The 27,708-nt window shown below is 31.5% G+C and overlaps 4 protein-coding genes across 8 annotated transcripts; 1 reads left to right on the top strand and 3 right to left on the bottom strand.

The window, feature by feature from the left end:
- Positions 1 to 431: 431 nt before the first annotated feature.
- On the bottom strand, positions 432 to 4,485 carry LOC114402237. Its single transcript, XM_028364733.1, has 5 exons — positions 4,249 to 4,485; positions 3,343 to 3,492; positions 3,084 to 3,256; positions 1,006 to 2,920; positions 432 to 623 (listed from the first exon to the last, which is right to left on the bottom strand). The coding sequence occupies exons 1-5, from the start codon at positions 4,348 to 4,350 to the stop codon at positions 567 to 569; spliced, it is 2,397 nt and encodes a 798-aa protein (XP_028220534.1). The 5' UTR covers positions 4,351 to 4,485; the 3' UTR covers positions 432 to 566.
- Positions 4,486 to 6,203: 1,718 nt separating this feature from the next.
- LOC114403737 (protein FAR-RED IMPAIRED RESPONSE 1-like) lies at positions 6,204 to 11,144 on the bottom strand. 4 transcript variants are annotated; one of them, XM_028366873.1, is made up of 8 exons: positions 10,945 to 11,144; positions 7,888 to 10,025; positions 7,738 to 7,794; positions 7,498 to 7,566; positions 7,338 to 7,406; positions 7,173 to 7,241; positions 7,016 to 7,066; positions 6,204 to 6,917 (listed from the first exon to the last, which is right to left on the bottom strand). In XM_028366873.1, the coding sequence occupies exons 2-8, from the start codon at positions 9,949 to 9,951 to the stop codon at positions 6,870 to 6,872; spliced, it is 2,427 nt and encodes an 808-aa protein (XP_028222674.1). In that variant the 5' UTR covers positions 9,952 to 10,025; positions 10,945 to 11,144; the 3' UTR covers positions 6,204 to 6,869. The 4 variants fall into 4 exon arrangements, with proteins under 4 accessions (XP_028222674.1, XP_028222670.1, XP_028222673.1 ...); XM_028366869.1 differs by having other exon boundaries at positions 7,338 to 7,409; positions 10,945 to 11,143; XM_028366872.1 differs by having other exon boundaries at positions 7,338 to 7,409; positions 7,888 to 9,995; positions 10,945 to 11,143.
- Positions 11,145 to 13,489: 2,345 nt separating this feature from the next.
- Positions 13,490 to 16,956, bottom strand: LOC114402981 (probable prolyl 4-hydroxylase 9). The gene is made up of 8 exons (XM_028365693.1): positions 16,658 to 16,956; positions 16,328 to 16,444; positions 15,421 to 15,578; positions 14,795 to 14,897; positions 14,606 to 14,701; positions 14,293 to 14,358; positions 14,079 to 14,201; positions 13,490 to 13,887 (listed from the first exon to the last, which is right to left on the bottom strand). The coding sequence occupies exons 1-8, from the start codon at positions 16,766 to 16,768 to the stop codon at positions 13,789 to 13,791; spliced, it is 873 nt and encodes a 290-aa protein (XP_028221494.1). The 5' UTR covers positions 16,769 to 16,956; the 3' UTR covers positions 13,490 to 13,788.
- An 8,261-nt stretch (positions 16,957 to 25,217) lies between these two features.
- On the top strand, positions 25,218 to 26,640 carry LOC114402743. Of its 2 annotated transcripts, none has more exons than XM_028365413.1 (2): positions 25,218 to 25,528; positions 26,057 to 26,640. In XM_028365413.1, the coding sequence occupies exons 1-2, from the start codon at positions 25,485 to 25,487 to the stop codon at positions 26,316 to 26,318; spliced, it is 306 nt and encodes a 101-aa protein (XP_028221214.1). In that variant the 5' UTR covers positions 25,218 to 25,484; the 3' UTR covers positions 26,319 to 26,640. The 2 variants fall into 2 exon arrangements, with proteins under 2 accessions (XP_028221214.1, XP_028221215.1); XM_028365414.1 differs by having other exon boundaries at positions 25,220 to 25,528; positions 26,066 to 26,640.
- The last annotated feature ends 1,068 nt before the right edge of the window (positions 26,641 to 27,708 follow it).

Raw genomic sequence — 27,708 nt, 5'->3', positions numbered from 1 at the left:
ATTTTCTGTTTTCCATCAAATATTAAAAGTTCTAACATTTTAAAAAAAAAATCGCTCCATTTAAATTTAAATGCATAAATAAAAATGAGAGGAATAGATTATAAGTATAAGTGATAAGCAATAAAATGTGTGCATATATAATATAAAGTGCATTTAATTTAGCTAACAGTGAATTGAATTGAATAGAACAAAGAGAAAAAATGAAGGGGGGAGTTAAAATATCTTTCCTCCTCTTTTTGTCTTTCCTTTTAATATTTGAAAATTTGGGAGAAAATAAAATTTTTTTATAATAACATTTATGCAGTTATATCGACGAAGTTGCTGATCTTTTCTAATAACATTGTGTTGATTGCTCTGTCAATTCAGAGGACAGACAATCAAACAAAAAAGGGCATAAATAAACCGATGACTATGAGATTGGCCCAGGCCAGTATAATAATATGGAAGCAAATTCATCAGAAGCTGAAGTACAATCAAGAAGCCAATGTTATTACATTGTAATCGATATATGTAAGCACATTTTTATCAACAAAGGATGAATGAATGAATTGTACGGAAAATTACAATCAAATTGCTTTCTTTGCTTGCTTCCTTTCCTCCTCTTCAGCTTTAATCCAGGCAGCCTAGATAAAAGAAAACCAAGCATAGCATATTATATTGAGCAGTGTCAATAACTTTTTGCAACTTCAATTTAAAAGAGAAAAATTATGAAAGCAATACGAGAGTAAAAATTTATTGTGTTCAAGTCTTGGCAAAAGCTTTTGAAGTTCTAAAAGGTAAATCAGACATGCGATATAAGACAGACCTTTTCTCGTTCAAGCTTAGAGATAAAAGAAAACCAAGCATAGCATATTATATTGAGCAGTGTCAATAACTTTTTGCAACTTCAATTTAAAAGAGAAAAATTATGAAAGCAATACGAGAGTAAAAATTTATTGTGTTCAAGTCTTGGCAAAAGCTTTTGAAGTTCTAAAAGGTAAATCAGACATGCGATATAAGACAGACCTTTTCTCGTTCAAGCTTAGAGAGACAAGGTTTAATGGAGTTTCCTAAGCCCTGTCCTCCCCAAGCTTCTTGCAACTCTCTCTCCCTTGCTTCACGGCGAGTCATTGAAAAACTAACTGAGTTATCTGGCTGCTGAGAAACAACCATCTTTTCTTGCTCAAGTCTGGATTTATGTTTAACCAACACTTGATCCAGACCAGCTTCATTTGTTTCCAAATGGATGTTTCCTAAGCTCAGTCCTCCCCAAGTTTCTTGCAACTCTTTCTCCCTTGCTTCACGACGAGTTGTTGAAAGACTAACTGAGTTCTCTGGCTGCTGAGCAGCAACCATCTTTTCTCGCTCAAGTCTGGATTTATGTTTAACCAACACTTGGTCCAGGCCACCTTCATTTGTTTCCGAATGGATGTTTCTGGGACTTCTCTTAACTGGGCCCCATTCTTCCCCCGAATTGATCCTCATTTTCTCCTTCTCCAGCCTAGAGACGTGCTTTACTAAAACTTTATCCAAGCTCTCACAATCCGCAACATTGGTTGCTCCATGATTCATTCTTTGTTTATAGTTTTCAACATGGCTTCCCAGTGACTGGGCATGCAGCTTCTCTCTTTCTAATCTGTGCACTGGCTTTATTAGTATTTTCTCCAGCCCATCATCTTTGCTTTCCCCCGAATTGATCTCTGTATTTGAATTTATGTTTTCTTTCCTGTCTAATGCTTCTTCATCAGAATAGAAAGTTGAGTCCAGTCCACCTGTTGTATCTAGATCAGCTTTTTTCTTCAAGCTTCTGTTCTCCTTGATTGTTCTGTTTTTTGCTTCTTGAACTTCCTTTTCTAGTCTTGAGACATGTTTCACTAAGACCTTATCTAAGCTTGGTACTTCTATGTGATCCTTTTGACTGTTTGGCATGCCTCTTGGAACTGCTGGTGTTTCCTTTCCTGACTTAATTTTTGCCTCCTTGATGTCTTTCTCTAATTTTGAATAATTCTTCACTAGAATACTTCCCAAATCAGGTACCATCTCCGGTGGAGTTTCATCAACAGATTTACGAGAGCTATCCCTGACTGATTCTGTCTCATTCTTTCGGGCTTTTTTAGCTTCCCAAACCTCTCTTTCAAGTTTTGTCATGTGCTTAACTAAAAACTTATCGAGGCTTGGCAGTTCTGGCTCATCCTGCTTCTTTCTCATCACATCCAAGGCTAATTTTCCCAATCCCAATGATGACATTCTTCTAGATGGAAAATTAGTTGCTGAAGAGGATGAATACTCAATAGCAGAGCCTGGATTGTGCGGTTTGGAATTCTGTACTTCAGCCAAGGCGGCGTTCAAACCATAAGTTGCAACTATAGTGGCAAGAGAAGAGAGTTCATCTTCTTGCAAACATTTTAACCTCTCAATCATCATATCCACAAGTTTTATTCTGTTTTCAAGAGACTGACTCCTCCTGTTTTTCCTCTGACTTACCCCAAGAAATGATATTTTGGAATCTAAGTCTTGGCAGTTTAAGTCACTCTTCTGAGAGACTGAATCAAGCTCTGACCCAGACTCGGATTCATACCCTGAAGAGAACTCAGACAAGTCCAGATTACTTTCATCTGTATCAGGATTTTCACTAATTTTTCTTAGCAGTTCTTTGAATTCACCTTTACTAAATGAATGGCAGTTTGCAAGTCTAATAAATGCAGTTTTGACTGCAGCAGCTACTTCTCTGTCCACCTCAAAGGCAGTTTCAAAAGATGCAGTAACAGTATGGGTAGATGATCCTTCTCCATTAACAGAGGATGTCTCTATTTGACAATGCTTCTTAGGGCAATTTGGCAAGTCAAACATAATAACACCCATAGCCTGGGCTGTCTCAAAAGCTTCTACTGCACTTTTTTCTGCCTTTAAGAGTTGGGCCTCTGCATCATCACCAGGAATCCTGAAAACACCAATATGAAAGACGAATATAAAACACAATTAGAAATCAACAATCCAAGCATAGTTGTTGTTGTTTGCAGAAAAATTTACCTGGAAGCATGTAAAATCCATTACACAATTAGAAATCAACAATGCCAAGTACAGTCGTTTGCGGAAAACATTACCTGGCAGCACGTAAAATACGACACCAAGAGGCTTCCACTAATGCTGCTCTTCTAGCCTCCATTGCATTATGTGCCGCTTCTCTAGCTGCCATTTTCTCTCTCAGCACTCTTGAGTAATGTGGGTTAGAACTGCCAAGAGTCTGATCAAGCGTCAAATTCATACCATCTACTTCCTGAAAAGGTCAAATGTGTGTTAGCATTGGAATTCAGAAGTAATCAACTAAATACTAGTGACAAACATATGTGTGTATGGCAAAACCTGAAGCATCTTAATTTTCCTATTCATATAGGTATCCCCTTTTTTACGTGGGAACCAGTTAATAGGAGAGGTTTTACGACGAGGAGGCTTTCTAATTTGTGATTTGAACTTGTTAAGAGCACTTGATGTAGAATCCTTGGTCAATTTATTCTGCATCATTGAATAAAAGAAAGCACAGAATTGTTATAGATTCAGCCAAACAATTTATTTACAGAACAACTAGATAAATAATAAATAAATAGAACTGCAAAGCATAGAAAAAATTATTTGGTAAAACTCTTGAAGATAATAATATCATAATCAGCCTGAACTCTCAAATTATTTGATGATTGCTGCTTGTACTTCTCAAATTATTCCATGGTAGTGTTACTTCTCTTTAACAATTGACTTCTCCCAGCTATCCAGAATCATGTTGTGCTATCCAAAATCACGTTAGCTGATATTTCAACGTGATTTTGGATAATACAACGTGAATCCTGGTTAATGCAAGTGTTATTTTTACATGAATTCGCAAGATATTGTCAGACCCTGGGGATCGTTCTGTCACATCCTTATCACATCTTAACTATCCTAATTCCAAAACATGATTCTAAACTGGATAAGAGAAACTCCTGATTAAGACCACATCTAAAACAGCACTCATCTCTCGAATTTTTTGAGTCTAAATTGCAAGTTTCTGATTGGATCTTGAGTCATTCTACGACCAACAAGGCCTTCTCTATTCCTAGTTTTCGTCAATAATTAGGGTTTCGGATAGAGAAGAAGTAGTGGATCAGTGGCTCACCAGGTTAGGGTTTTGAATCAGTAAACAAGGATTGCAGAAAATTTTATAAACAAACGGCAAACGATTTGAATATCGAAATTGAGGGCAAAAAACGATTGGAAATATAAAAAAAAAATGCTTGCCTTTCCGATCTTGGAATTGACGGAGGCGGTAGGAGATTGAACAGGAGAAGCAGAGGCAACGGGGGAGCGATTATCTGACCCAGAGTTGCACGCAACATCCATCGTCACCGAACTCTTGAACAATATCTGTTTAGTGTTTGTTTAGTCTCAGTCTCAGTCTCAGATTCAGAGAACTTCTCAGTTTCAGATTCAACAAAACAAAGAGTAAGATAATGTACCGTTTGGTTTTCGTGGAGTGAAACCCTCCTTTTAGTTGCGAAAATGGTACCTTGAAACTAGCCGTTGCCGGACCTTGTAACGGATATTTAAATTATTAACTATTTCTCCTTATTTCTTTTACAAATATTTCAATATATTTATATTTAATTAATTTGGTAATTATATTCATGAATTATATTATGCGATATTTTTATATGGTATAAATGACTTTAATTATATATTATTTTCTATTTTATAAACTTTATTTTTATAAATTTAGCTAAACACGGAAAAACTAATTGATAGTTGTAGGAAACTTCAAAAGAAAAGAAATAATTGCATTTATTTTATTCTAGTTTTGAAACAGAAATAAATGTACCCAACGTTGAACTGAATTTTTTATATCATTATTACAAATAAATTCGTGGCAACTTGCTGCAATATTTGGTAGTTTTAAAAGATATGCAGGTAGTATTACTCAATTATTGTGTCACATCTTTGCTTGAACGATAATTAAGTGTAACGTTTCCCTCCGATATTATTTGTTTATTTTATGAAAATGAAAAAAAACTCGTGGTACAAATTCTATAACTTTTATATTAAATTAATTTTTTTACTGAGAAGTTTAACATTAATTGAACAACATGTGTGAATGAGTTATTAAATTTTCTAATACATTTGTTCGATTCTTATGAATAAAAAAATTAATATATATTTTTCTTAATTAATTATCAAATAAAAATATTTATATAACTATTTTAATTAACATTTAAATTTCTTCAAATAAGATTAAATATAAAAACATTAACAAATCATAATTAAAATGAGATTCTATTAATTAAATTTTTAAAATAATTTTTCTAATCATTTGTATATTTTAATAGATATTTTTATTACTAATAAAACAATATTTCCTTAACTATATTTTAAATTTATATTTTTTTTGCATTTTACTTATATTTACGGATACATCTATGTAACGCATAGCGTATTTGATAGTTCTAACAAACTTTTTTTGGGTGAGTCTTTTAATCATATTTATGTAACACAGATATATTTATGGATATACCTGTGCAACGCATTATGAGTTAGTTTCTTGAAGCTTAATTTTTTAATATAAATATTTTTATTTTCAAAATAAAATAAATATTTTTATAATTTTCTGATAAGTTTATTTAATTTTTATTACTAAAAATAAATAATTCTATTTTATTTAGAAGAAAATCCTATCTATTTATATAAAAAAAAAACTTATTTTAAAGTTGATTTTTTTAAAAAAAGTTTAAATAAATTCATCCTATATCATTAAACTCAATTAAATGAACGATAAGGTGAATTAGAGTTCATTGAGCCAACTTTTGTTCCTAATTTCACAATGAATTTTAAAAAATTACACTACATTGACTTTTGTTATACCTAAAAAACATTCTTAATATAAATTCTAATTGATTGACAGTATAATATCTTTTATACTAACTAGGGAAATCTATTTTTTAAATAAAAAAGGAAGAAAAAAAAACAAAGAAACATCGGGAGGTCAAATGACGAAATAAGGGTGACAAAAAACAAAATGGTAGTTATTGTAGTTTAAAAAGTAATGCAGGGGTAAACTTGTCTACTGAATTATGTACACTAAAAGTGGATATTCTTTTTATTTTATTATTAGTATAGACAATGTATAAAAATTGAAGTCTTACTTAAGCTGAATAACGCATTGCACCACTCCTCTATTGTAATTATAGGTACACATTTCAGCTAAACTACACGAAATCCCTCCAAACCAGAAATCATATTAACATGAATCAGTTAAAGAAACTTTAACACTAATATGCCACAACTATAAATACAACATGAATACTACAACAGTTAGAATGATCTTCAGAAAAGGATCTGTGATGGCATTAGACTTCTAGCCGGAAATCTAGTCAGCTATTGTATAAAAGTTCGCTCCATCTGTTTCACTATCTAAACGTATACCCGATTATACAAATCGTTCCAATGAACACCTCCTATAATTACCATGAAAAGTGGTGTTCTTGTATTTGTTCCGATCACAAGCACAACTTCTGCATCTCACATGTGTGGAACTGGATATCTTCTATCTCAGCATACTAGCACAGGTTTGGTGGCATTCTATCACTACAATTTGGGAACAGTTAATTCCCAATTTTTATGCCACCAGAAACAAAGGACAACGCAGAAAGCAAGATAGTTTTTGACTCATTCATATAAATTCATTTTGAAGTCTACCACAACGAAAGCAAGGCAAGTGGAGACAGACTTTGGAGCTCACATACCTAACCTAGATTGCAATGGGCAGACAACTTCCATGTACAGTATAGGAAGGAGAAATGTTGTCAAGATGTGAGGTAAACAAAACTTGACAGCCTCTAAGGAAACTACCATATCAGAGAGAAGAACTTCTATGTATTTCTCGAACTGTTGCCATGAAACTGGGGATCAGGTTCATCCTGCAAACAAGGTTATGTGCTGAAGAGAGTAAAAACCAAGCATAAATTCTTTTATTCCAAGTTCATATGCTAGTATATGGCCCATTTCATTCACAAACCTGAAGGCTATATCCAAAAGTAGCTGCTCGACGAAATTCCAACTGCCCTCCCTACGTGATCCAACATAAATTAGCAAAGTTTCATCATGTTAAAGTTAGTTAAGTAATCTGACTTCACAACATTTCATAGGAAAAGAAAAAGTTAAAACTACTCTACCAGCCCATGAATGCCTTGCTGTGTTCCAAAAAACCCATCATGGCTTGGACCCATAGAATTCAATGGACCCTAAAAAGATACCGATATCAATTTATAATCCTGTTCCAATACTGTTATTTAACACAATCATATCTGCTAATTATAATCATGATTAGGACAATTTACCAGGCCTTGCATGCTGTGTTGATTAACATAGTAACCATCCTGAGGTGGCTCCATTAAGTTCAACTGTACCTGCTACAAAAACCAACATTATTAAGCAATGCATTGACTCTTAAAATACAGGATATATGTAAGCATTTATCTGTCGACATGTATAGCATACCAGTCCTTGCACATTCTGCTGGGTACCATAATATCCATTAAGGGTTATTGCATCTGTGCTAAGATTATCCTAAAAGAATGAAAGCACAAGTTACAGGAAGCATAGGCTATAGAACTTTCCAGTCTTGATATAATGCAGTAGATATTCATGAAAATAGTGATGCAATTCTCAAGGTATTAAATCCATTCTGGTTTTGTAAAAAGTAAAATATAACAGGATTGAAACAGAGATAACACAAACCATTTGCTGCAGGCTATCTTGAGCATCAACAAGTATAACATCCTGCTCTAATTGTCCCTATAAAAGAGATGTTCAAATCAGTTTCCTGATTTTAATAAAAGCCAAATAACTTAACAAATAAGTAGATCAACCACAAAACTTAGAACGTACCTTTCTTTTCCTGGCTGCATTCCTCTTTTTATTTGGTTTCAAAGCAAGAGGAACCTGATTTTCTTCTGCTTCACGAAGGCCATAGGCATTGCTGCTAGTTTCTGCACCATTGTTATTAGAATTATTCACAAGTACACAGTTCTTCAAGGCATCGACAAGTGTACGAAAAACAACATTGTAACTCTCTTCAGATAACGATCCTTTTTCACTCAAATCAATAGCTCGTTTACACAAGTCATTATAACGTTGTACCCTAGTTTGTGTCCTTCTCGTCCTATCTGCCATCAATTCCTTAATTTTGGCATCTTTGGTCCACCTCTTCAAGATATAATGGGATGGAACACAAGAACAACCACAACGTTGGAGAACACTCAATGCATGCCTGCAAAGGAAACCTTTATATTCAAACAATCGACAAAAGCAAGAGACCTCTGAGCTCAACTCATTCCAAGTTACCAAAAACTCTTCATCCTTCTCGTAATCTTGAACTATAAATTTTGCAATAGTGCCATCTCCAGCCTCTATCCTAGATTGACAGCCAGCTACACCCAAAACTTCAACTTGAAATTTCTTAAATATTGCATGTGTATAAACTGTTGACATTTGTTTTTCCCAAGGTGAAGGAGATTTAAGTGCTGGCTGTTTGTGCAATGTATCAAAATCTGCAATGGCTTCCTCGTCATACCTATTCTGAAGAATTATCCCATATTGTTTCACAAACTCTTTAAGGGTAATTTTCTTATGAATATATTTGTCAAAGAAAAAGTTCATACTTTCAGAGCGCTGAGGTGTAGACATTCCAGCTAAAAAGGCATCCCCCATGTAAGTTGGCACCCATTTTTTCCGGTCCTCATACAGTGACTGAAACCATAGATCATCTTGCAGTTCACATATACTGACCATTTTCCACCATCTCATGTCAAACTGTTCATCTGTCCATGATTTAAAAATGCACTTGTTAAATTTTGGCAAGAAGTTCTGATGCTTTTTTATCACAAAAGAGAGATTTTCAGGTATGCTCTCCAGTATGTGCCAAAGAGAAAAACAATGCCGGACATTTGGAAAGACTTCTTCAATTGCAGTCTTCAAGGCTTTGTCTTGATCAGTGATTATAACTTTGGGAGCTTGCCCACCCATAGCTCTAAGCCATGTCTTCATTAACCAAACAAATGTTGGTTTAGTCTCATCTGCAAGCAATGCACATCCAAGCAATATAGGTTGAGAGTGGTGGTTCACTCCAACAAAAGGTGCAAATGGAAGCTTGTCATTGCTCTTTATGTAAGTGGTATCAAATGAAACTACATCGTTAAAGCTGAGATAATCATTGATACTTTTTGCATCAATCCAAAATAGATTTCTTAAGCGCTGCTCTTCATTTAAATCTATAGAATAGAAGAAGTTGGGACTCTCCTTTTGTACATGCTTAAAATACTCAAGCATAACTTGGGCATCTCCCTCATCCAAAGCCAAATACTGGCCTCTGTCAAACTGATAGTTTATGTCACCCAAGAAAGACCCAATGTTTTGACAGCTGCTAGATTGCCTAGACATTTCAACATACATCTTTCTGGTTCGTTCACTAACAGCATGCAAGATATCAATATTATTCTTTTCAGCTAATTTCATATTTCTATGAATCCGAAAATGATATGCCAGAGCTGGTACAAGTTCATGATTATGTTCCTTTATAAACTCATGAATGATCCACTTTCCATCTGGCTTTCTCTTCACATGCATGCAAGCTTTGCAATCTGTTTTCTTTACACTAGGTCTTCGACTGCTGCCACTGTCAGACTCAGGTGTAACTCCATACCTAGAGCATGCAAACTTGGCATCAATAAATTCTTTTGTTTTCTTTGAGCGTCTGCTATTTTTTATTGAAGTGGTGAATCCCATAGATTTGGCATATTCCTGATAAAATGAATATGCTGCTTCATGGGATTCAAATTCAATGCCATTGTGCAGCTCAAAATCTTTGTCTCCCTCAAGCAATGTAATGTCCCTCTTGGGAGAAGCAGCAGGTGCACCACCCATGTGCTGCACTTCATTTAGTGCATCACCCATATTTCCACTCACTGCACCACTATGCACTGCTTTCTGAATACCTGCTACAATATAAATTGCACTTTATGAGCAACCTGTCACCGAAAAATACAACAAACGAAAGTCTCTAATAAGTGCAACAGTCAAATGTAGTCAACCAAATATTGATTCATGAAGAAAAAATAAAGTGCACACCTTGCAATTTAAAAATGTAACACAAAATTGTAGAGTAACTTGGGATAGCTCTCATAAAGTTAGACAGCCCCCAATTCAAGGACTGATGTTATCCAATAACAATTGACTTCAGACAATTAAGAAATACAAGGGTTATAGATGTTTCCAAATCTGGGCAGCCCAACCAAAAAGTGTGCTAAATCAGAGAACAAGTATAATCCTTTGGAAACAATTATGTTTGAGGCACTGTCATGCACTTAATGAAGATATCTCTCCCAACAAATATTCGAACCTTGTTCACCAAACTGTGGGGCACTAGTCCTTTCTGCTAGACTCTACCCAGTTAGTATCAGAGAACAAAATGTCGAAACAAGTCAATTATACAAAAATCCACTACTAAGCAAGCAATCTAAAAGAGAGCCACTCTAACAGTAAATATTAAGAAACCACGCAGCCTTATGAAATTAGCTCAAAGAAGTAGCTTGATACTGCTGAGGGTAAACTTAAAAACTTGTTGATCAGTGTACCCAAAATGATGATTCAACGAAAAACAAACGAAGCTTTGAGTAAGTAGAGTTTCATAGTAACTACTAATTTTACTAAAGTTTCTAAGTTTTGGGTCCTAAAAATACTGGCGCTCCTTTTCTTAGAGTACAAGTATTTTTATTTCCCAGTGAATTTAAAACTTTTACGTGACAAATGTGTTTGAGGTGGATAGAATTACAAAACCCACATGGTGTTTCAGCAAGTAGGTTCACTTTCTCAACATTCACGGAGCATAATGAATATTTAGTTGCTACAAAAAATCGCAGAAAATTGAAGAAAGGGAGGGAAGAAAACCTTCAAGGGCGGGAGATCACGAGGCGCGAGTGGGGAAAAGCGCGAGTGGGAAAGCTAGGGTTTGGAAAATTGGGGGAAACATTTCAATTATGGATGGGATCGAAGAACAACTCGACTCGCTTGGCTCACTCGCTCCTATCTAACTCTGCACTCGCGGCGCGTCTTATTCATACTTCCTCTTTTTCTTTTATTTTTTTATTTTGCCTTCAATCCCCACACGCGTCCTTTACTCTTCATTTATCCTCCGTACGACGACGTAGCGCGTGACAGACGTTCCCTTCATAAGATGTATACTAATTTCTCCTACGACTTCATACCCCACTCTGCACGACATTGCGTTTAGTTCACTCACCTTTTATCCTCCATCCACTCTTCTTCGTTTATCTCTATTAATAATACTTAAACCAATTTTATTTTTAAGAACAAAATAAGGTACTTTAAAAAATAGTTTAATGAATATTGAAGCACAATAGTGTTTTTTTATTTCGTATATAGTTTTAAGAGAATATATTTCTATTTAATTTTAAATTTTGTATAAAACTTTAAAATAAACTAAAACTTATAAAGTGAGTGTGTTGACTCTAGAAATGGGAAGATTTTAAGAATTATTAGATAAAACACCTTTGAGTTTTATCCCTAAACAAGCAAATTGAGTCACTCATAATCTTCTTAGGACATCTAAATGGTATGTTAATCCATATTTCTTTGATGTTGTTTTTTATTGTATTAATGTTTTGCTTATTAATGAAATGATATAAGCATTTTGTGTTACAAAAATTATTAGATAAATAACTGTGTTGCTTCATTCTAACATTCACCTGAATTGTAAAAGATATAAGCCTAATTTTATCCAATTCCGCGCATGTTTGAACATGTGCTAATAGAATTGATTTTCAAAAAATGAGTTTGTAGTAATGTGATTTTTATTTGGAAAATAGATATTAAAAAAAATATTTTGACATGTGATGTTATTTGGAAACTAGCCATTGATGAAAATTGAAGATCCTTCAACTGGATATTCTTAAATTTTTTTATTTAATTTTCTCATAATGTCATTGTATCTTTTGATCGAGAATTGTCTTGTTTTTTAATCTTTATCGGCTCTAAATTCTTTATTAACAAACCCTTTAGATTTTTTTTTGAGAGAACAAACCCTTTAGATGTCGTCACGTATTTAGTACTTCAATAAACGAATTTTGATTTGTTTATCTATTTACGTTAATCCTTTTATTAGTTTGATTAACCAATAATTGCGTTCTACTGAGTAAATCTTTTTATTTTAGGTAGGGGTGAGAATAGGTTAGGCCAGCTTATAGGGGCGTACGACCTGGCCTACATAAAGTCTGGTCTCGTTTATTTAATTAAAAGACTAAGGTCAGACTTTTTTAAAAGCCTATTAAATTAAATAGACCAGACTTAGATTTATTAAAAAACCTTATAATAGGTCGGTCTATATATATATATATATATACTTATATTATTTTTTTAAAACTAACAGATTCCATTCTTATAATTAAGTAAAATTTTAATTAAAAGGTGTGAGTCAGGTGTTTCTTTATATTTTTCATTATTTTTATTAGTTTCTTATTTCTGTTAATAGTTCCTTTTTCTATTCCTATTAGGTTTCTTTTTCTTTTATTCCTATTATAGAGCAAATAAAAATCATATCCTATCATATCTTCCTTTTTGTTTTGTTTTAACTTTCCTATTACGTTCCTAACCAAACAAAAATCATATCCTATCATATCCTATACAAAAATCATATCCTTTTTCTATCATGTTTCTTTTTATTTTAACTTTCCTATTAAGTTCCTAATTAAACAAAAATCAACTCATTTATTTTATTTTTTTTGGTAAAAACAACTAGAAATGTTAAAGATTTAATGTGAAGAAGACTTTTAAATAGGCTTTTAAATAAGCTACCATGTCAGGTTAGGCTTTTAAAAAGGTCATGCCGAGCCAAAATAAAAACCTTTCATAGGCTATAAGCCAGACTCAGGCCTTAAAAATTAATCGTAGACTAGGCTCAGGCCTTTTAAAGTTTAGTTTGACCTATTCCCACCCCTAATTCTAGGCATGGATAATAGGATTTATATCATGATTGTGATTTGTGAACAATGCTTATTCATGTACATTTGATGTTGGATGTGCTATATTTTACTAATAGGACAAACATAGATCGTTGGCCTTGCACGACTAATAAAACTATGTTTAAATGAGGGGATCTTTGGTTAATGAACATGGAAACATAATGTATTAAATATGAGGAAACACCTAATTTGCGTGTAATGATTCACTAACACCTAATTTGGGGTACTGTAAAAATAAAAAAAAGACACGAGCTTGTAGGGCTAGCTCAACATATTGGAAGGCGTAAGACAAACTTCGAAATTAGATTTTTTTTAAGCTAATAAAATATTTAATGAAATTATTCATATTTTATTTAAAATTAATTTTTCAGTTTTTTTGACCTTTTTGGAACAAAATCATTTATTAAATTATTGCAATGGATCGTAACAATTAATATGTAGGTGTGAGAGAGTAAAACAACGGAAAAAAATATTTGTGGCCATAGGATTTCACACGTAACAGCGTGGAGTGCTATCACTTAGTCGTGGTCTTTGATAGTACATATGCTTAATATACATATATTAATAACAAAAAACTTATTTTTTGGTACGCCTAAAGTAAGGACTTGGACCCTCTTGAGCAGGTCCTGCCAGCTTGGTCATTTGAGCGTATATAAGTTTTCATAACATTGAAAACTTGCAGCCTATTTGGATATATATACAAAGGCAGCATATCTTCATTATGCATAAATATGATCACATAATTGAAGACTCCTTATAAAGAAAGCAAGTGGTGTTGCTCTCTATCATCAATCCACTTCGTTGCGACCCATTTCTCCCCCTTAATCACTGGACAACTTCCATGAAGAGAAGTCTGCAGAAATATTAAGTGGGGTGACAAACAAAATGACTTGTTCCAAAAATGATCACTTTGAACCAAGTTCTGAATGTTACATTTTTCTAAGTTTTTGCATGCATTTAATTTCCCTTTAGCTTAACTGAAAATTTCTCTATCCATGTTCACCGTAAAAGGAATGGCAAATATATTTGAAACTGAAAGATTACCTTATCAATTTTCCCGTTTGGTAACAATGAATAAAATAAAAGTCCATCGCCCTGTCGTGGCTTCACCTTCAAACCAATACATTTTTTGTAATCATAATAACCCTTATCAATATTCAAACCACCCTGCAAATTGGAATACTTAAATGACTACTTACACGCATCAAGATTCACGATGTAAAGTAACAGACAAAAGACAGTAAATTCCCTAATCTACCTCACAAGGGAACATTGTTTCTCCTCCTGCTTCTACATTTGATAGGTATAACAAGAAGGAAGCAATCTGCACGATAAACAAGCAAAGACACTAAGAAAACAATGAAACATCCAGACAAAACTACTAAACAAGTTCCACAAATTGGTTCCAAATGAAGCATTTTGAATGAAAACTTATCATACAGAGATCTTGCATACAAAGGAAATGTTGAAATGACATGGTAAATTTTATTAAACTATGCTACTTGCATATTCCTATTAAAATATACAAAGAAAGTGTTTGATAATTTGTACTTATTAATAATTTAAAATACCCTTTGGCTCTCAACAGTGCCGTATTCATCTGGGTTGAACGCATCATAATGAGAATCATATTTCTGGGCAACCTCATACTTCAATATATTGAATTTCTGCAAAATAGTGACAGCATTCCCGCTTTACTAATACATGAACACTTACACTGTGGTAGAAGGTCATAATAGATAACTAAAAAAGAGACATACTTCCCCATGGGTCCTTGGAATCATTGTAACTTTAGCAATTTTCCTCTCAACGAAGTCTAAGATGCCAGATTTGTCTTCTGATGCGCTGATGAATGTACCTGAACTGTTGCCAGCTTAAAATTAGCATTGAACTTCATATATGACAGCAGCACAAATGGCTCTCGATCACCGTCAATCACTATATGCTCTTACATATGCAACATCTCTTCTATCTTTTAAAATAAAAAAACTGAGCGTATGTCTGAGTGAACGTTTGCAAAATTCATTTTGAAATAATTAGATTTATGTTTTGATATTTTTATTCTAAAAGCAAGTTGATAGTAAATTTCAATATAATTTTTTTTACCTAGCGCAAAAGTTACCTTAAGTTTCTTTAACTCAACATTAACTCTACTCAAAATCAATTCCTCGGTATGTAACTAAATATGTGAATATTACCTAAAATCACATTAGCTTGTATTTCAACGTGATTCTGGATGATTCTAAGTAAATCTAAACACGCATTGATTCATTTTGTAAAAATGTGAGGTGAAACCCATCATGTGACACCGTAATCTAACCTTTTTTCTTACTGTGAGAGGTCCGAAAGTCCAGTATGTTACACAAGAGACATTGCTCATTAGTACCTTGTTCTAGTGTCTTTTGTGCTCTCAGCGGTTTCTCCTTTCCGCAAAGCCAGTTTTGATGGTTCAAGTTTTGGCTTTGCCATTTCAATTATTTGTTGGCATACTTCCACACTAGTGAAGTTTGGAAAGTAAACCGCTCGTGGTCTCCAACTTAAAATCTGCAAAAAGAACGGGATCAAACTGAAACAAATGAAGGATAAATCATATGTACTTATGTAGTACTATTAAGTACTAACTAAAAAACTACAATTCCTATTTGGAGTCTTCATTTCAACCCGATGCTATCCATTTTTAAACCAATGCTACATGAGTTAATTAATCAAATGTATCTACTTTTATTGGTTCTTGCTCACGCCAAGTACCCAGCAATTGCAAATCATATTCCACAGAGCCAATATCTCTTAACATTTGCAAACTTATAAGATCCCATGTTGGACAACAATGAACATATCTTCCTATTTGCATTAGAGATTTTTAAAAAAATAAGAAATACTCAACCTTCCCCAAAAGAAGTGCATGATATGTGATCCCGGTCCTCCAACAACCGATGAGTTACTGTTAAATTGTTAATGATATCACAGAAGCAGGACAATTGACAAACAAAGGATACTAATGACAACCCAAAAATATCAACTATTAATGACCAAATTTTATCCAACAAAAAAATATGAATTATGAAATACCATGCATCAGTTAAATTCAAAGATGAATTTTGTATCCATATCTGAGTGAAAGATTCACATCATACCAAATTAAGCATTACTCTAGGATCATCAATACCTTAATCCAAGTAAATATGACCACATTTGAGTCATCAGATAATAAACATCAGATTTGGACCCAATTAAAACTCATTGATCCAACCCCACAGGAAAGAAAAAAAGAAAGAAAGAGAGAGAGAATTCACCTGAAATGGGATTGAGTTAAGAAAGGGTTCCCTGGATTCACCATGCTCAAGAGGTTCATATGCTTTCTTCACTGATTCTTGGAGTATTCTAGACCGTGGTCCCACATCACCCAAATCCTGCAATCATTCATTTCTAATGAGTTTTTTTTTTTTTCTATCAAAAAATGTTAGTTGCTAGTTTTTGTTAGAATGTTAGTGGGAGAGATTCGAACTCAAACCTCTCCCTCCCCTTCTTCCCTTCAACCACCAAGTCAATCTTATATCTCAAATTCGTTTAATGAGCTCGATCAATGAAAGTGCAAGAACCAAGAAAGGAAGCAATTTAGAAACCTGAAAGAGGAGCGGAGATACAAAGAAGCCAACAAAGAAGAAAAGGGCGCAAAGGAAGAAGAATGTAGGTACACCCAACTTCAGTTTAGAGCGCCTCACTTTGCCTTTCATTGTTTCTTGTTAGAGAAAAAACAATGCAACCTTTTTTTTTTGTTTACTTTCTCTCTATGGTGTTTCTCCGCCAAGCTATTCTGCAACAACCGATATGGGAAGTGAATAATATCAAAGATTTTGGCTTTTGGGTTCTGGTAGCAGGTCTCTGTTTCTACGGAACTTAACTTATCACCAAATGCAGCAATGCCGGGAGCTTTTTGTTTTGCTATGTTTCAAGCGTGTCCAGCCATTAAATTGTTAATTTTTTTTTCAATGTGATGACTGTTGAACAAAGTTTTTTTTATTGAAATTTTTTTTTAATCCATATAAATCAAATATATAAAATTTATAACAACTCACAATGTACTCAACTAAACTAAAAATCCTTATTAATGAACAAAACTTTGAATTCTCGCCGGAAAATATGTCCATATTTTGTAATTGTCCGTGTTTCGGTATGTAATGTCCTTTTATATCTAACTAATAATGTTTATTTTAAGTTTTTAAAAGTAAATTGACTCAATGTTGCTCATTTGTTTATCAAAATATGTCATGTAAAATACTTATTTTCATAAATAAAATACTTAATGATTTTCTTGTAAAAAAAAAATCTCATCTAATACATTTCTATAAATGATAGACTTAAAAGAAGACAATTTTCTTAAAAAAATTATAAACGATTGTCGTGTATGCAAGATTAAAATTATATTTAACAATTTTTTTTATTATTTCAGCTCAAGTTCTTTCATGATAAAAAAATGAGTTTAATACTAGCTAAAATAATTTTACATTATCATCAAATTATAAATTCTCATTTAAATTATTTTAAAATAATTATTTTAAAAGTTAATAAATTTATCATACCTAACATACATACTAGATTGTAATTGAATAATTATATAAAAAAATTATCTAGTCAATATATAATTATTTTTCTCATAAAAAATTATATATTACCGATCCTTTAGAAACTAAAAAAAACAATAAGAATGTGATTTTTAAAATAAACATAAGTCATTAATGGTATTATCATTTTAAATTATGATTAATATTTTAGTTCGTGCATAATAAAAAATAATTATTAAAGGTGTATTTAATACACTTTTAACTTACATCAAGGTTTATTGAAGGTACATTTGATACACTTTTAATCATTAAAGATGCACATTAGGAAGGAATTATGAGTTTTTAAGTGCGATTAAAATCTAAACTAATGATTGATCTCATAATCAACTAAAAAGATTTGAGTATACGAAGATATACCTTAGTTCTCATTGAGAACCACAAGCTAAAGACCTAATATTGTGGTTACCAAAAAATAAAAATAATAAAGTCTAAAGAAATTACACAAGACAGATGATTAAGTTATATGAACAACTTTTATTATGTATATTATTTGATGGATAATAAAAAAAATTCTCCGTATTTGATTGATATAGTAGATAATGTAAAAGTAAAATTTGGTGTAAGGCTTTGTCATCCTTTTAAAAGGAAAAAATAATACAAATAAAATATTATAAAATTTATTGAAATGTCATCTTAAGGTTAATTATCTGACTTCATATATATATATAGTTGGAGAACACTAATAATTTACACCAAAAATTTTGGAGAAAGAAAACTAACCTTTTATTTTGTTTTAATTATTCATTTTTGATATTATAGTAATTTAATATCCCTTACAAAAAAATAAAAAATAAAAACTTGTTTCTTTCTCCTAGCAGTTCCTTCCTTCTCTCACGTTTCCAGATTTCTCTCCTTCCGCTCCAATCTTGGGAGTGAGTCCCTTCTTCTCTCCAATTTGGGAATTTCACACACTGCATCTATATTTCACCTTTTTCTGATGCCCTTTTTGCAGAACACCATCAGAAAAACTATCAAAAAGAACAGAGGTGCGGGATTGTTGGTTCACTTAAGCACTAACTATGTACTAATACAGTGAAATATTTTCATTCATTTGAGATTCTTCAAACTGTATGAACGACGAGGCTTTGGCAGTAGGATGATTTTAAATTTTAATTCCCACCTTTTGACTTACTGAAAGGCTAATAATAAGTCGGAGAACTTGTTTCTTTCTGAAATTCCTACAAAGTTGTTACAAAGACAAAGTAAAGATAAGTTTCTTTTTATCAGCAAATAACCAGTATATTAACGATATGATACAAGGGATACCAAAACCCATATGCATAGAACAAAAGTGAATATCCCACCATAATCAGTTCCTGAACATTTATCATGCAAGCATATAAATATAAAATAATCAACACCATGAAGCATCTAGCAAAAAATGTGCCAAACTCCATCCTTCACACATTGAAACCAAAGCCCCTGCAAGCCATATACTTGGAGTTAGGAGATAAATCCAAAATCCAAAACATCTACTTATCAAATAAGATAGGTGATGGTGAACTACTTTGCCTCATGACAATGCTAGCAAAATGCATGCAAATTTAAATTAGCAGTGCAACCAAATTTGGTAGTTTTATGGGAAAAAAAAATAAGCAAACTGAAACTTTCAATAAATAAAGAAAAATATATCGCATCTGTTTACCAACTTCAACTGCAAGTCAATATGAAAGAGATGAAGAAGCAATTATCAGGCCAAAACATTACACTAAGTTATATATCTCTGCATTGCTTATTCTGTAGAATAAATTTAATTTATTTAGATTTTATAATCATGAATTATCATTGTTTACATTTTCTTGTATGCCATTGATCTAATTTGACTAGTAGTTATGAGTTGGATCCTTAGATATGCAATTACATCAAATACTTAAAAAAAAACTGAGATTCATAATAACTTTATTTAACTCAAATAAAATTATTTTCATAAATATTATGCATGATCTTTAAAAAAAGAATAAATGAGAATTGATTACTTTATTTTGTTAGTTTACAATCCTCCTTTTTCCTTTTGGCTTCTTTGAAAATTTCCTATATTATTACAATTCCAAATTAATGCAATTTATATTCTTGACATATTTTATTATATTATATAATTCATTTTTTCTAATTGGTTTTATATATTTATTTTTAAGTTATTAATATATTCTAGTCAAATTTTTTTAATAAAATCTAGTCAATTTATTATTATGTTAAAACAAATTATGACTCATAATAAATACATTGATATTTTCACATATAAAATATAGGGATATACTTTACTGTTAAAAGAAAATAAGTTAATGTGACGTGACGTAAAATCTTAAGTACTTTTTTTTTTTATATAGAAATCTTAAGTAGGTTTATAAACCTCCACAAGAATACTTGAAATTAATGAGGTTCAGAAACCGTACCCCACAAAAAAAAAATCCATTAATGTTGTAGGTTTAAAAACTTCCACTATTAGCATAGGTTTAAAATCTCTATTTAAGGTGGTTTAGAAACCCCCCCCAAAAAAAAAAAAAAACCTCCATTAGGTGTGCAGGTTAAAAATCTCTAGTAAAAAAAAATTAGTTAGCATAGTTTTAAAATCTCCATTAAAATACCTCTACTGCTAACTTAGGTTTAAAATTTCAACAAAACAACTTCCACAGTATAATGACAATATTAAAGGTTCAGCATCCGCTAATTACTTTGTAACGAATGTTACGTAAAACCTCCACAAGTTAATTTCAAAGGTCAAAAACCTCCACTTGGACAATCTAGGTCAAATAAGGTGTCTGATAAACCCAATTGAGATACCAAATGTCTCAATGAATGTGTACCTACACTTTTATTTCCCGTATCGAGTGAGTTTCAAAAATGTTTCTGCGAGTGTACTGCAAATTATCATAAAAAGTTCATCTTTGTGTCTACAATTGTATAACTGACGGTTGGTTGACCAACTCCATTAAAATCAATTGATATTCATTCTTACAACATTGACCTCTTTTTAAGATTTTATAATTGAGTTAATTATATTTTTACATGTTTTTTTATAATTAATTTGTGTGTCAGATGCTTGTGGCTTTGCGACCAACGTGATAGGTTATTGCTTGCAAAAGTACCCGGATATATAATAATATGTTGCAAAAATGTTCAAGAAAAGATTGTTAGGAGAAATAATTATCATCCATGATTTTTATAAACAAATCTTAATGTATAAGTAACATCTAAATATATATTATACTATAACTAAAATTCATAATAAATAAATATTTTTAAAAATATAAATTATATTTTATATTTATGATAAATAATTTATATTTTGTTATTTTTAATTATTTCTAATTTATTTTTAACAAATATTGAAATTCAAGTTAAACCTAAAGGTATGAAAAATTATTAGATTGAAAGAGATCAAAGATTGAAAAAAAATCCTAAAAACACTCTCATCTAGAATAATTATTTTAACTTTTTATAAAGAAAGGGATTAGTTGAAACTTGGAAGTATAAAATATTTATGGGTATTTAGAACATTGGTTAAAGAATTAAAAAATGAAAGATTTTATTGGAAAATTAATTATATGGGAGCTCATTTTTTTCATCTAAATAAAAATTATTCCTCACAAGACAATAGTTAGTCTTTGTCAATAATTTTTATATTATTTTTTAAATTCACAAATAATCATTGGAACTTTTTGAGAATCTCATGCAAAGTGTTATATTTATCATTTTTATTGTTCTTAAATGCCATCTTTCATAAATGTTTTCTTTCAAAAACCCATCATGTTGTCTTCAATTTCAACAAATAAAAAAATGTTTTCTTTCATAAGTTATACTGTGATTAATTCACATATTTAAATAGCTAGTTGTTTCATAATTTGTACTTTGATCTACTGCATACTTTCCTTTCATATTTGTTATCATGATATTGGCATGAAACCTTTACAATAAAAAATAATAAATAATCTTCATAAAAAGTTGTAAGAACATATAAAATGAGTATTCTTTTTCTAACATAATTTACTTCATAGGTCAGAATTTTGAATCCTCCACAACTTGGTTTAAGGATACAAGTTGGTACGTCGTTATCTCCTTTCATGGTTATTACATTTATATAATTATACATTTTTCATTTATATATAATTTTAAATTTTTGAATTTTACTTTTAAAAAATTATTATTGATTGTATTAAAGAAGTTGGAGAGATCGTATTCTCGTGCAATGGGTAAATTATACATGGTTTTGCTTGCGAATCCAAATTTCATTCAAGCCGGGAGTGAACAATATCTGCTCCCATATATGCTTTACTTCGGGATCATATACACATTATATTCTTGATAGATATAACTTGCTTGTCTATTTCTTTCATTTGTCTTCTTCTCCCGAAGCATTTCATTAATAATATTTCCCTGAAAAAAAATGAACAACCCCGATTTTCATCATATTAATGTTAATTACTTTATTTTATGTTGTTTACTCCGTGTGATACCCACCAATATAGTTCAAAATATTATTTGTATAAAGCTGATGTTAAAAAAATAATGTATATGTTAAATTCTGTACAAAAATAAAGTCACTTTTGCAACATGTTTCACATTGGTAAGTGGTAACTTATACATGTTGTGGTAACCTCCTTAAAAATAGTTTTGTTGCAAGAACTAACCTTTTAAATAATTAAAGATAATTACTAGAATACAGGTTACAATTTTAATGGCCCCGTATACGTATGATCGATTTACAAGTTTACAAAACCAATATTTCAAATTAAATGACATATTCGTGCACCCATATCTTTTTAGCTAGGTGCATGTACGTAAAGGTCCATTATGTGATGTTTTATTCTTGTGAGCTTTTTCAGGCTAGGTACATTTATTCTTGTAAACGTTGATATGCTGGATATTTTGAACTGGGCAATTAAAGCCCGAGAGTAGATAAATGCACCAAGGAGGGAAAAGTAGATCGAGGACGAAAGAGATTAAGATGGACCCCCCGTGAACTTTGCCCATTTGCAACACTTTGTAGTTTGTTCTCCTTCGCCTGAGAAAACTGTTAACTTTGGCCGCATCTCATTTAAAAAATTAAATAATATTTAAGTAAGTTTAACCTCAATTAGTTTTGATAAACTCCTGAGATTCAAATTAGAATCACAAAGTATCTAAGATTGAAAAAATAAAAATTACATGAATTAAAAATCAACAAAAAAAAAAACCTTAAAAGAACCAGAATTAAAAAAGAGTAAGCTTATATGAACTAAAAATTAACAAAAATTTTTTACTGGTAATCAAAATAAAAAAAATACAAATATAGAAGAACTAAATTTATATTTAAGACAAAGATGATGAGTCATAATAATTTTTTTTTAAAAAATAGTTAATATTTGTTTTTTGTTCTCTAATATCTTTCTTTAAAGAAAATCTCATTTGAAGAGTTGACGAGTACTAAATACGGGCATCAAATTAAAAATTTGAACCTTATTTGTCACATTGTAGGAAACTAGTATGTTTTATTTTTTATTTTCCTTATAAACCAAGGAGTGCAAGCCTCACCATAGAACCCAAAATCCTAACTAGGTTAACATCCTACATCCTAGACGTCAACAAGACACCAAGAAATATTATTAAATAAAAGAAAGTCAAAAGAGTACGTAATTACAAAAGCATGGGGGCATGCACCAAACCCAGGAGGAAAACTATTTGATTGAGCCTATAGTTTGAAAAACCTATCAAACCAACAGAATCCAAAAAAAGAAGAAGCAAGAGAGGCAAAAGTTTTTGCACAGGGGTTGCCTTCTCTGAAAATGCAGTTCAACCATCTGTTACGAGGAGACCAAGGGACCAAAAAATCTTTATGAAAAGCTTACACCACCAAAATCGAAGCACACTCTAGCCATAAATTGTTCCACCCATTTCTATCTGCCAATTCTATAGTTAGAATGACTCCCATAAATTCAGCACATAGAGAGTTTCTAATTCCAAAGTTATCAGAGAAACATCCATTGAAAGAACCCATATGATCTCTAAATAGTCACTACAACCAGCAATGCCCGAGCTGCCCTAGCTAACCTGTTAGTGTTACATTTAACCAGGGATGGATATACATTTGACATTGTGGGGGCAATTGCCCCCACTAACTTTTTAGTTTATTTATATTTATGTAATATGTATGTATAATTAGTAATTATTTTTATAATTTAAAAGATAGTAAAATAATTCTTTTTATAATAAAAATATTGTTCCCACAAATTTATTTATAATTTCACTCTTTTTATTGTCTCAATTAAACATTTATGTTATTCTTTGTTTTCATTTTTAGATATGAATTTCACATATTATATTTGTTTTTGTCTTAACCTTCAATTTATTAGATAAAAGAGACTCACTAATCTAGAGTTTGACAAAAAAATAAATAAAGTTTAATTAATAATTATTTTCACCAATAATCAAACTCGAATATTATTCGAGCTATTCAACTTTAATTTCAATATATTAACCACTTGTGTTTAATCACTTGATTTACATACTATATTTGTAACTAATAAAATATTTTCTTTCATTCATTTTAAGTTATCTTTCTTGTATCTTTAAATATACATATAAAGTCAATGACTAATCTCCATTGAAAAATTTACCTGATCACATTTGGTGAGAGTTCTTCTAATCAAGGATCGAGTTCATTAACACTCAAAATAAATACTTATTGATTAATTATATTTATTTATTATAAATTATGATTATAATGTAATTTATATATTATTTAAATTTTAATTATATAAAAATAAACATATATTATTTATAATCCATAAACTAAAATACTGATTTATATGTATGATGTCTCACAACTAAAATTTACTCGATCCGTCACTGCATTTAACCCATCCCAGCTTCAAAGGATTCCACTAATGAAAGAATTAATTAAATAGTATTTAACAAAATTAACTTCACTAATTGACGAATTAATTAAAAAGGTGTGTCCAAACACATATACACCATAAGAGTGTGTTGGGTGGAGCGGAAGCACTTGCATGCTAAATTTGTTTTCCCATGCACCAACTTGGGTTTTTCCCCTCTTTTGTAATTCGCTTAACTCTTTTCAGCTGCACACTTGATTGATGGTGTTAAATTGTTTCAGCTAAAAAGAAGAATAAGAAACAATTAGACACGAGATTCCATAGTCCATAGCATTTATTCTCACACGGATTCCACACGAGATAGGACTGAACCGGGCCCTTCCATGACCGATTAAGGGCTATTTTGTTTAACTTAAAAGAAATCATTTTAAAAAATAAATAAGAATTAATTCTTAAAAAAAAAACTGTTTCTTTTAAAAAAATAATAATTAGACAAACACATTAAAAAAAGAAAATTGATTATTTTATTAAAAAATGTTTTTTAAATATAAAACTTAAATGGAACAATAGCGAATAACTGTAGTAAATTAAAACGTTTGAAGTACAACATCGAATTCCATATCGTCCTACGGATAGGAAATCAAATAATTTGGAACAAAACTACCAAAAAGATTTATATTGTCTCCCATTTCTAGAAACATTTCGTATCTAAAGCAAGGTTTTATAACCGCGGATTCATTTCCATCGCACAGTTACACAAACAAAGCTTTTAGCCTTTCACATCTAAAAGGTCTTGTTTCGTGCCTCACACGTGCAATAGAACTTATTCTCCATTGGATCCTTTCCATACTTGCAGTACTAGATTATTATTGTTATAAATACTCATCTAAGGTCTTGAGGCTTTGAAAAGCGGAAACGTTAGGTGTTTTGAGACATTATTTTTGTACCACAACGTACTGCAATAATCCACATATTAGTAATACTAGCTTCCCGATTGATTCTGTTTGTTGCAGCGAATGGTTAGAGGAGGCATCACCAAAGCAAGCTTGTTGCTTCTCGGGTAAGTTATCATTAATAATTCCCTTAATGATCAATTCAAAGGCATTTCTAAGTTGTTGTCACTTGAAATACTGCATAGAATATATTTGTTTTTCTTTTTTGTTTGATATCAAGTTATTGGTGTTAAGCATTCATTAGCTTTATTGATAACAATTTTCTGTCAAAAATACTGATTGAGTGATCACTACTTAGACTATATTTGCATTGAATCAATATTTCTTTACCCACAATATGTATATATTTGTTTTTCTTTTTTTGTTTGTTATTAAGTTATTGGTCTTAAGCATTCATCAACTTTGCTGATAATAAATCTCTGTTGAAAATCATGAGTGACAGACCACCATTTAGACTATATTTGTATTAAATCAATATTTGTTTACCTTGATATGTTTGTCCATTTGAATGGTAATTAATGAATAGAGAGAATCTTTAATTGATTGCCAGAACCCTTTTCAGATTTTTATTTTAATTTTATTCTGTGGAGAACTTCAAAGACCAAACTCTAACATATGGCAAATGTATTGTCAAGGTCATGCAGGGGAGCTAAGAGAGCAAAAAGTGGACTCAGCAAATTCTCAGGCACTGCTCAACCTGCAGAAAGCTCTGGAGGAGTTTCAAAGAGTGGTGGGAAGATAGAGGATTCAGCTTTCTGGATCCCACACCCACGCACAGGAATTTACTTCCCAAAAGGGCATGAGTGGGTGATGGATGATGTTCCAGAGGATGCAGCTCGTTTAAACCAGACTTATTGGTTCAGAAATGTTGATGGTGTTGACCACCCCAGACACTAACCATAATATATGCTCCACAACATTCCAAAAATAACTGCATAATCGGGAATCATATGGTGGTGACCAATCTTTATGTGATGTGTTATTAACTAGTTTTCATACATTAGAAAATATATGAATACTATATATAGTTTAATAGAATCATATAGTCTTGGATAATTTCTTCCTGCTAAAGGCCCAATTACTTAATAAGGGCAATTGGATGGTCCAAAGTAGTTGTGACTTTTTAAGCATTCATAATGACTATCTGTATCATAATAAAGTTTATTAAGCTATCTGTATCACAAGTTTATCAAACGTGCGTGCTTAGTCTCTTTGCTTTTTCTGTTGCTATTGGTACAGTTACGGACTACGTACAATCGACATAGTTACAATCCCCTAATAAAGGAGCCAATATTAATCACTAAAAGTTCATGTCACATCTGGATGTGATTCTAATTTACATTTTACATCACTAACTTTTATGTTATAAATAAGTTGGACAGTATTTTCAAGTTTTTCTAAAGGAATCATATGAAAGCCTAGTTTGTGGTGCAGCTTAAACTTTCTGTTCAACCGTTACATTTGGAGATTGTTTTTCAGTCTAAGTCGAATATCAAGTCTAACAGTAATATGGACAAAGCATTTTCAATCATGAAAGAATTTGTGCCAAATTCAGATGTTTCTTCAAATTCTAATGTTATTTGACAGTTGATAACAACTTCTTTCAGTTGCAATGGCTTAGAAAAAAACGACATATCATTGTTAAAAAGAGATGATTACTTCATTGCCCCAACTATGCATAATGTCTCATCTGTGCCCATTTACACAGTTGTTTCTGTCCCATGTAATTACTATGCTATGCATGTATGTATCACTCTGAGTGGATCGAAAGAGAAGCTAAGAAGCACATAGGCCAAAGATTTCTATTAGTTTTATTTTATTTTTCGGGCGGGCCCTAGGTGGCAAGAAAACGGCCATTCCTATGTAGAGATGACAAATCAGTCTACTTTGGTGGACTATTTTAGATGTATAAACAAACTAAAAAAGTTATTAAATAGTATTTATTGTTTTAAATGATCTATAAGAAAAAATTTGAGAGGAAAGAACGGTAGAATACTCAACCCTTCTAAACTAATCTTTCATAAATAAAGACTTTCAACTTTAGTTTCATCTCAATTGATTTTAAATTTATTAGTTTTGTTTTTATAACTCGTTGTTCTAAATATTGAAACATAATGAAAAATTAAGAAATACAAAATTAAATAAATATTTTTATTGTTTTTTATCTTTTTATAATTTCGTATTTTAATATAAAAATGAATTATAACAAAAGGAATGAAATTAAAGAATGATTGACATTTAATATAAATAATTTAACTAACTTAATAGAAAGAGCTGTATTTGTAAA

The sequence above is a fragment of the Glycine soja genome, chromosome 20 (assembly GCF_004193775.1).
Source record: "Glycine soja cultivar W05 chromosome 20, ASM419377v2, whole genome shotgun sequence".
Lineage (NCBI taxonomy): Eukaryota > Viridiplantae > Streptophyta > Magnoliopsida > Fabales > Fabaceae > Glycine > Glycine soja.
This window is presented reverse-complemented; position numbering and strand designations above follow the sequence as displayed.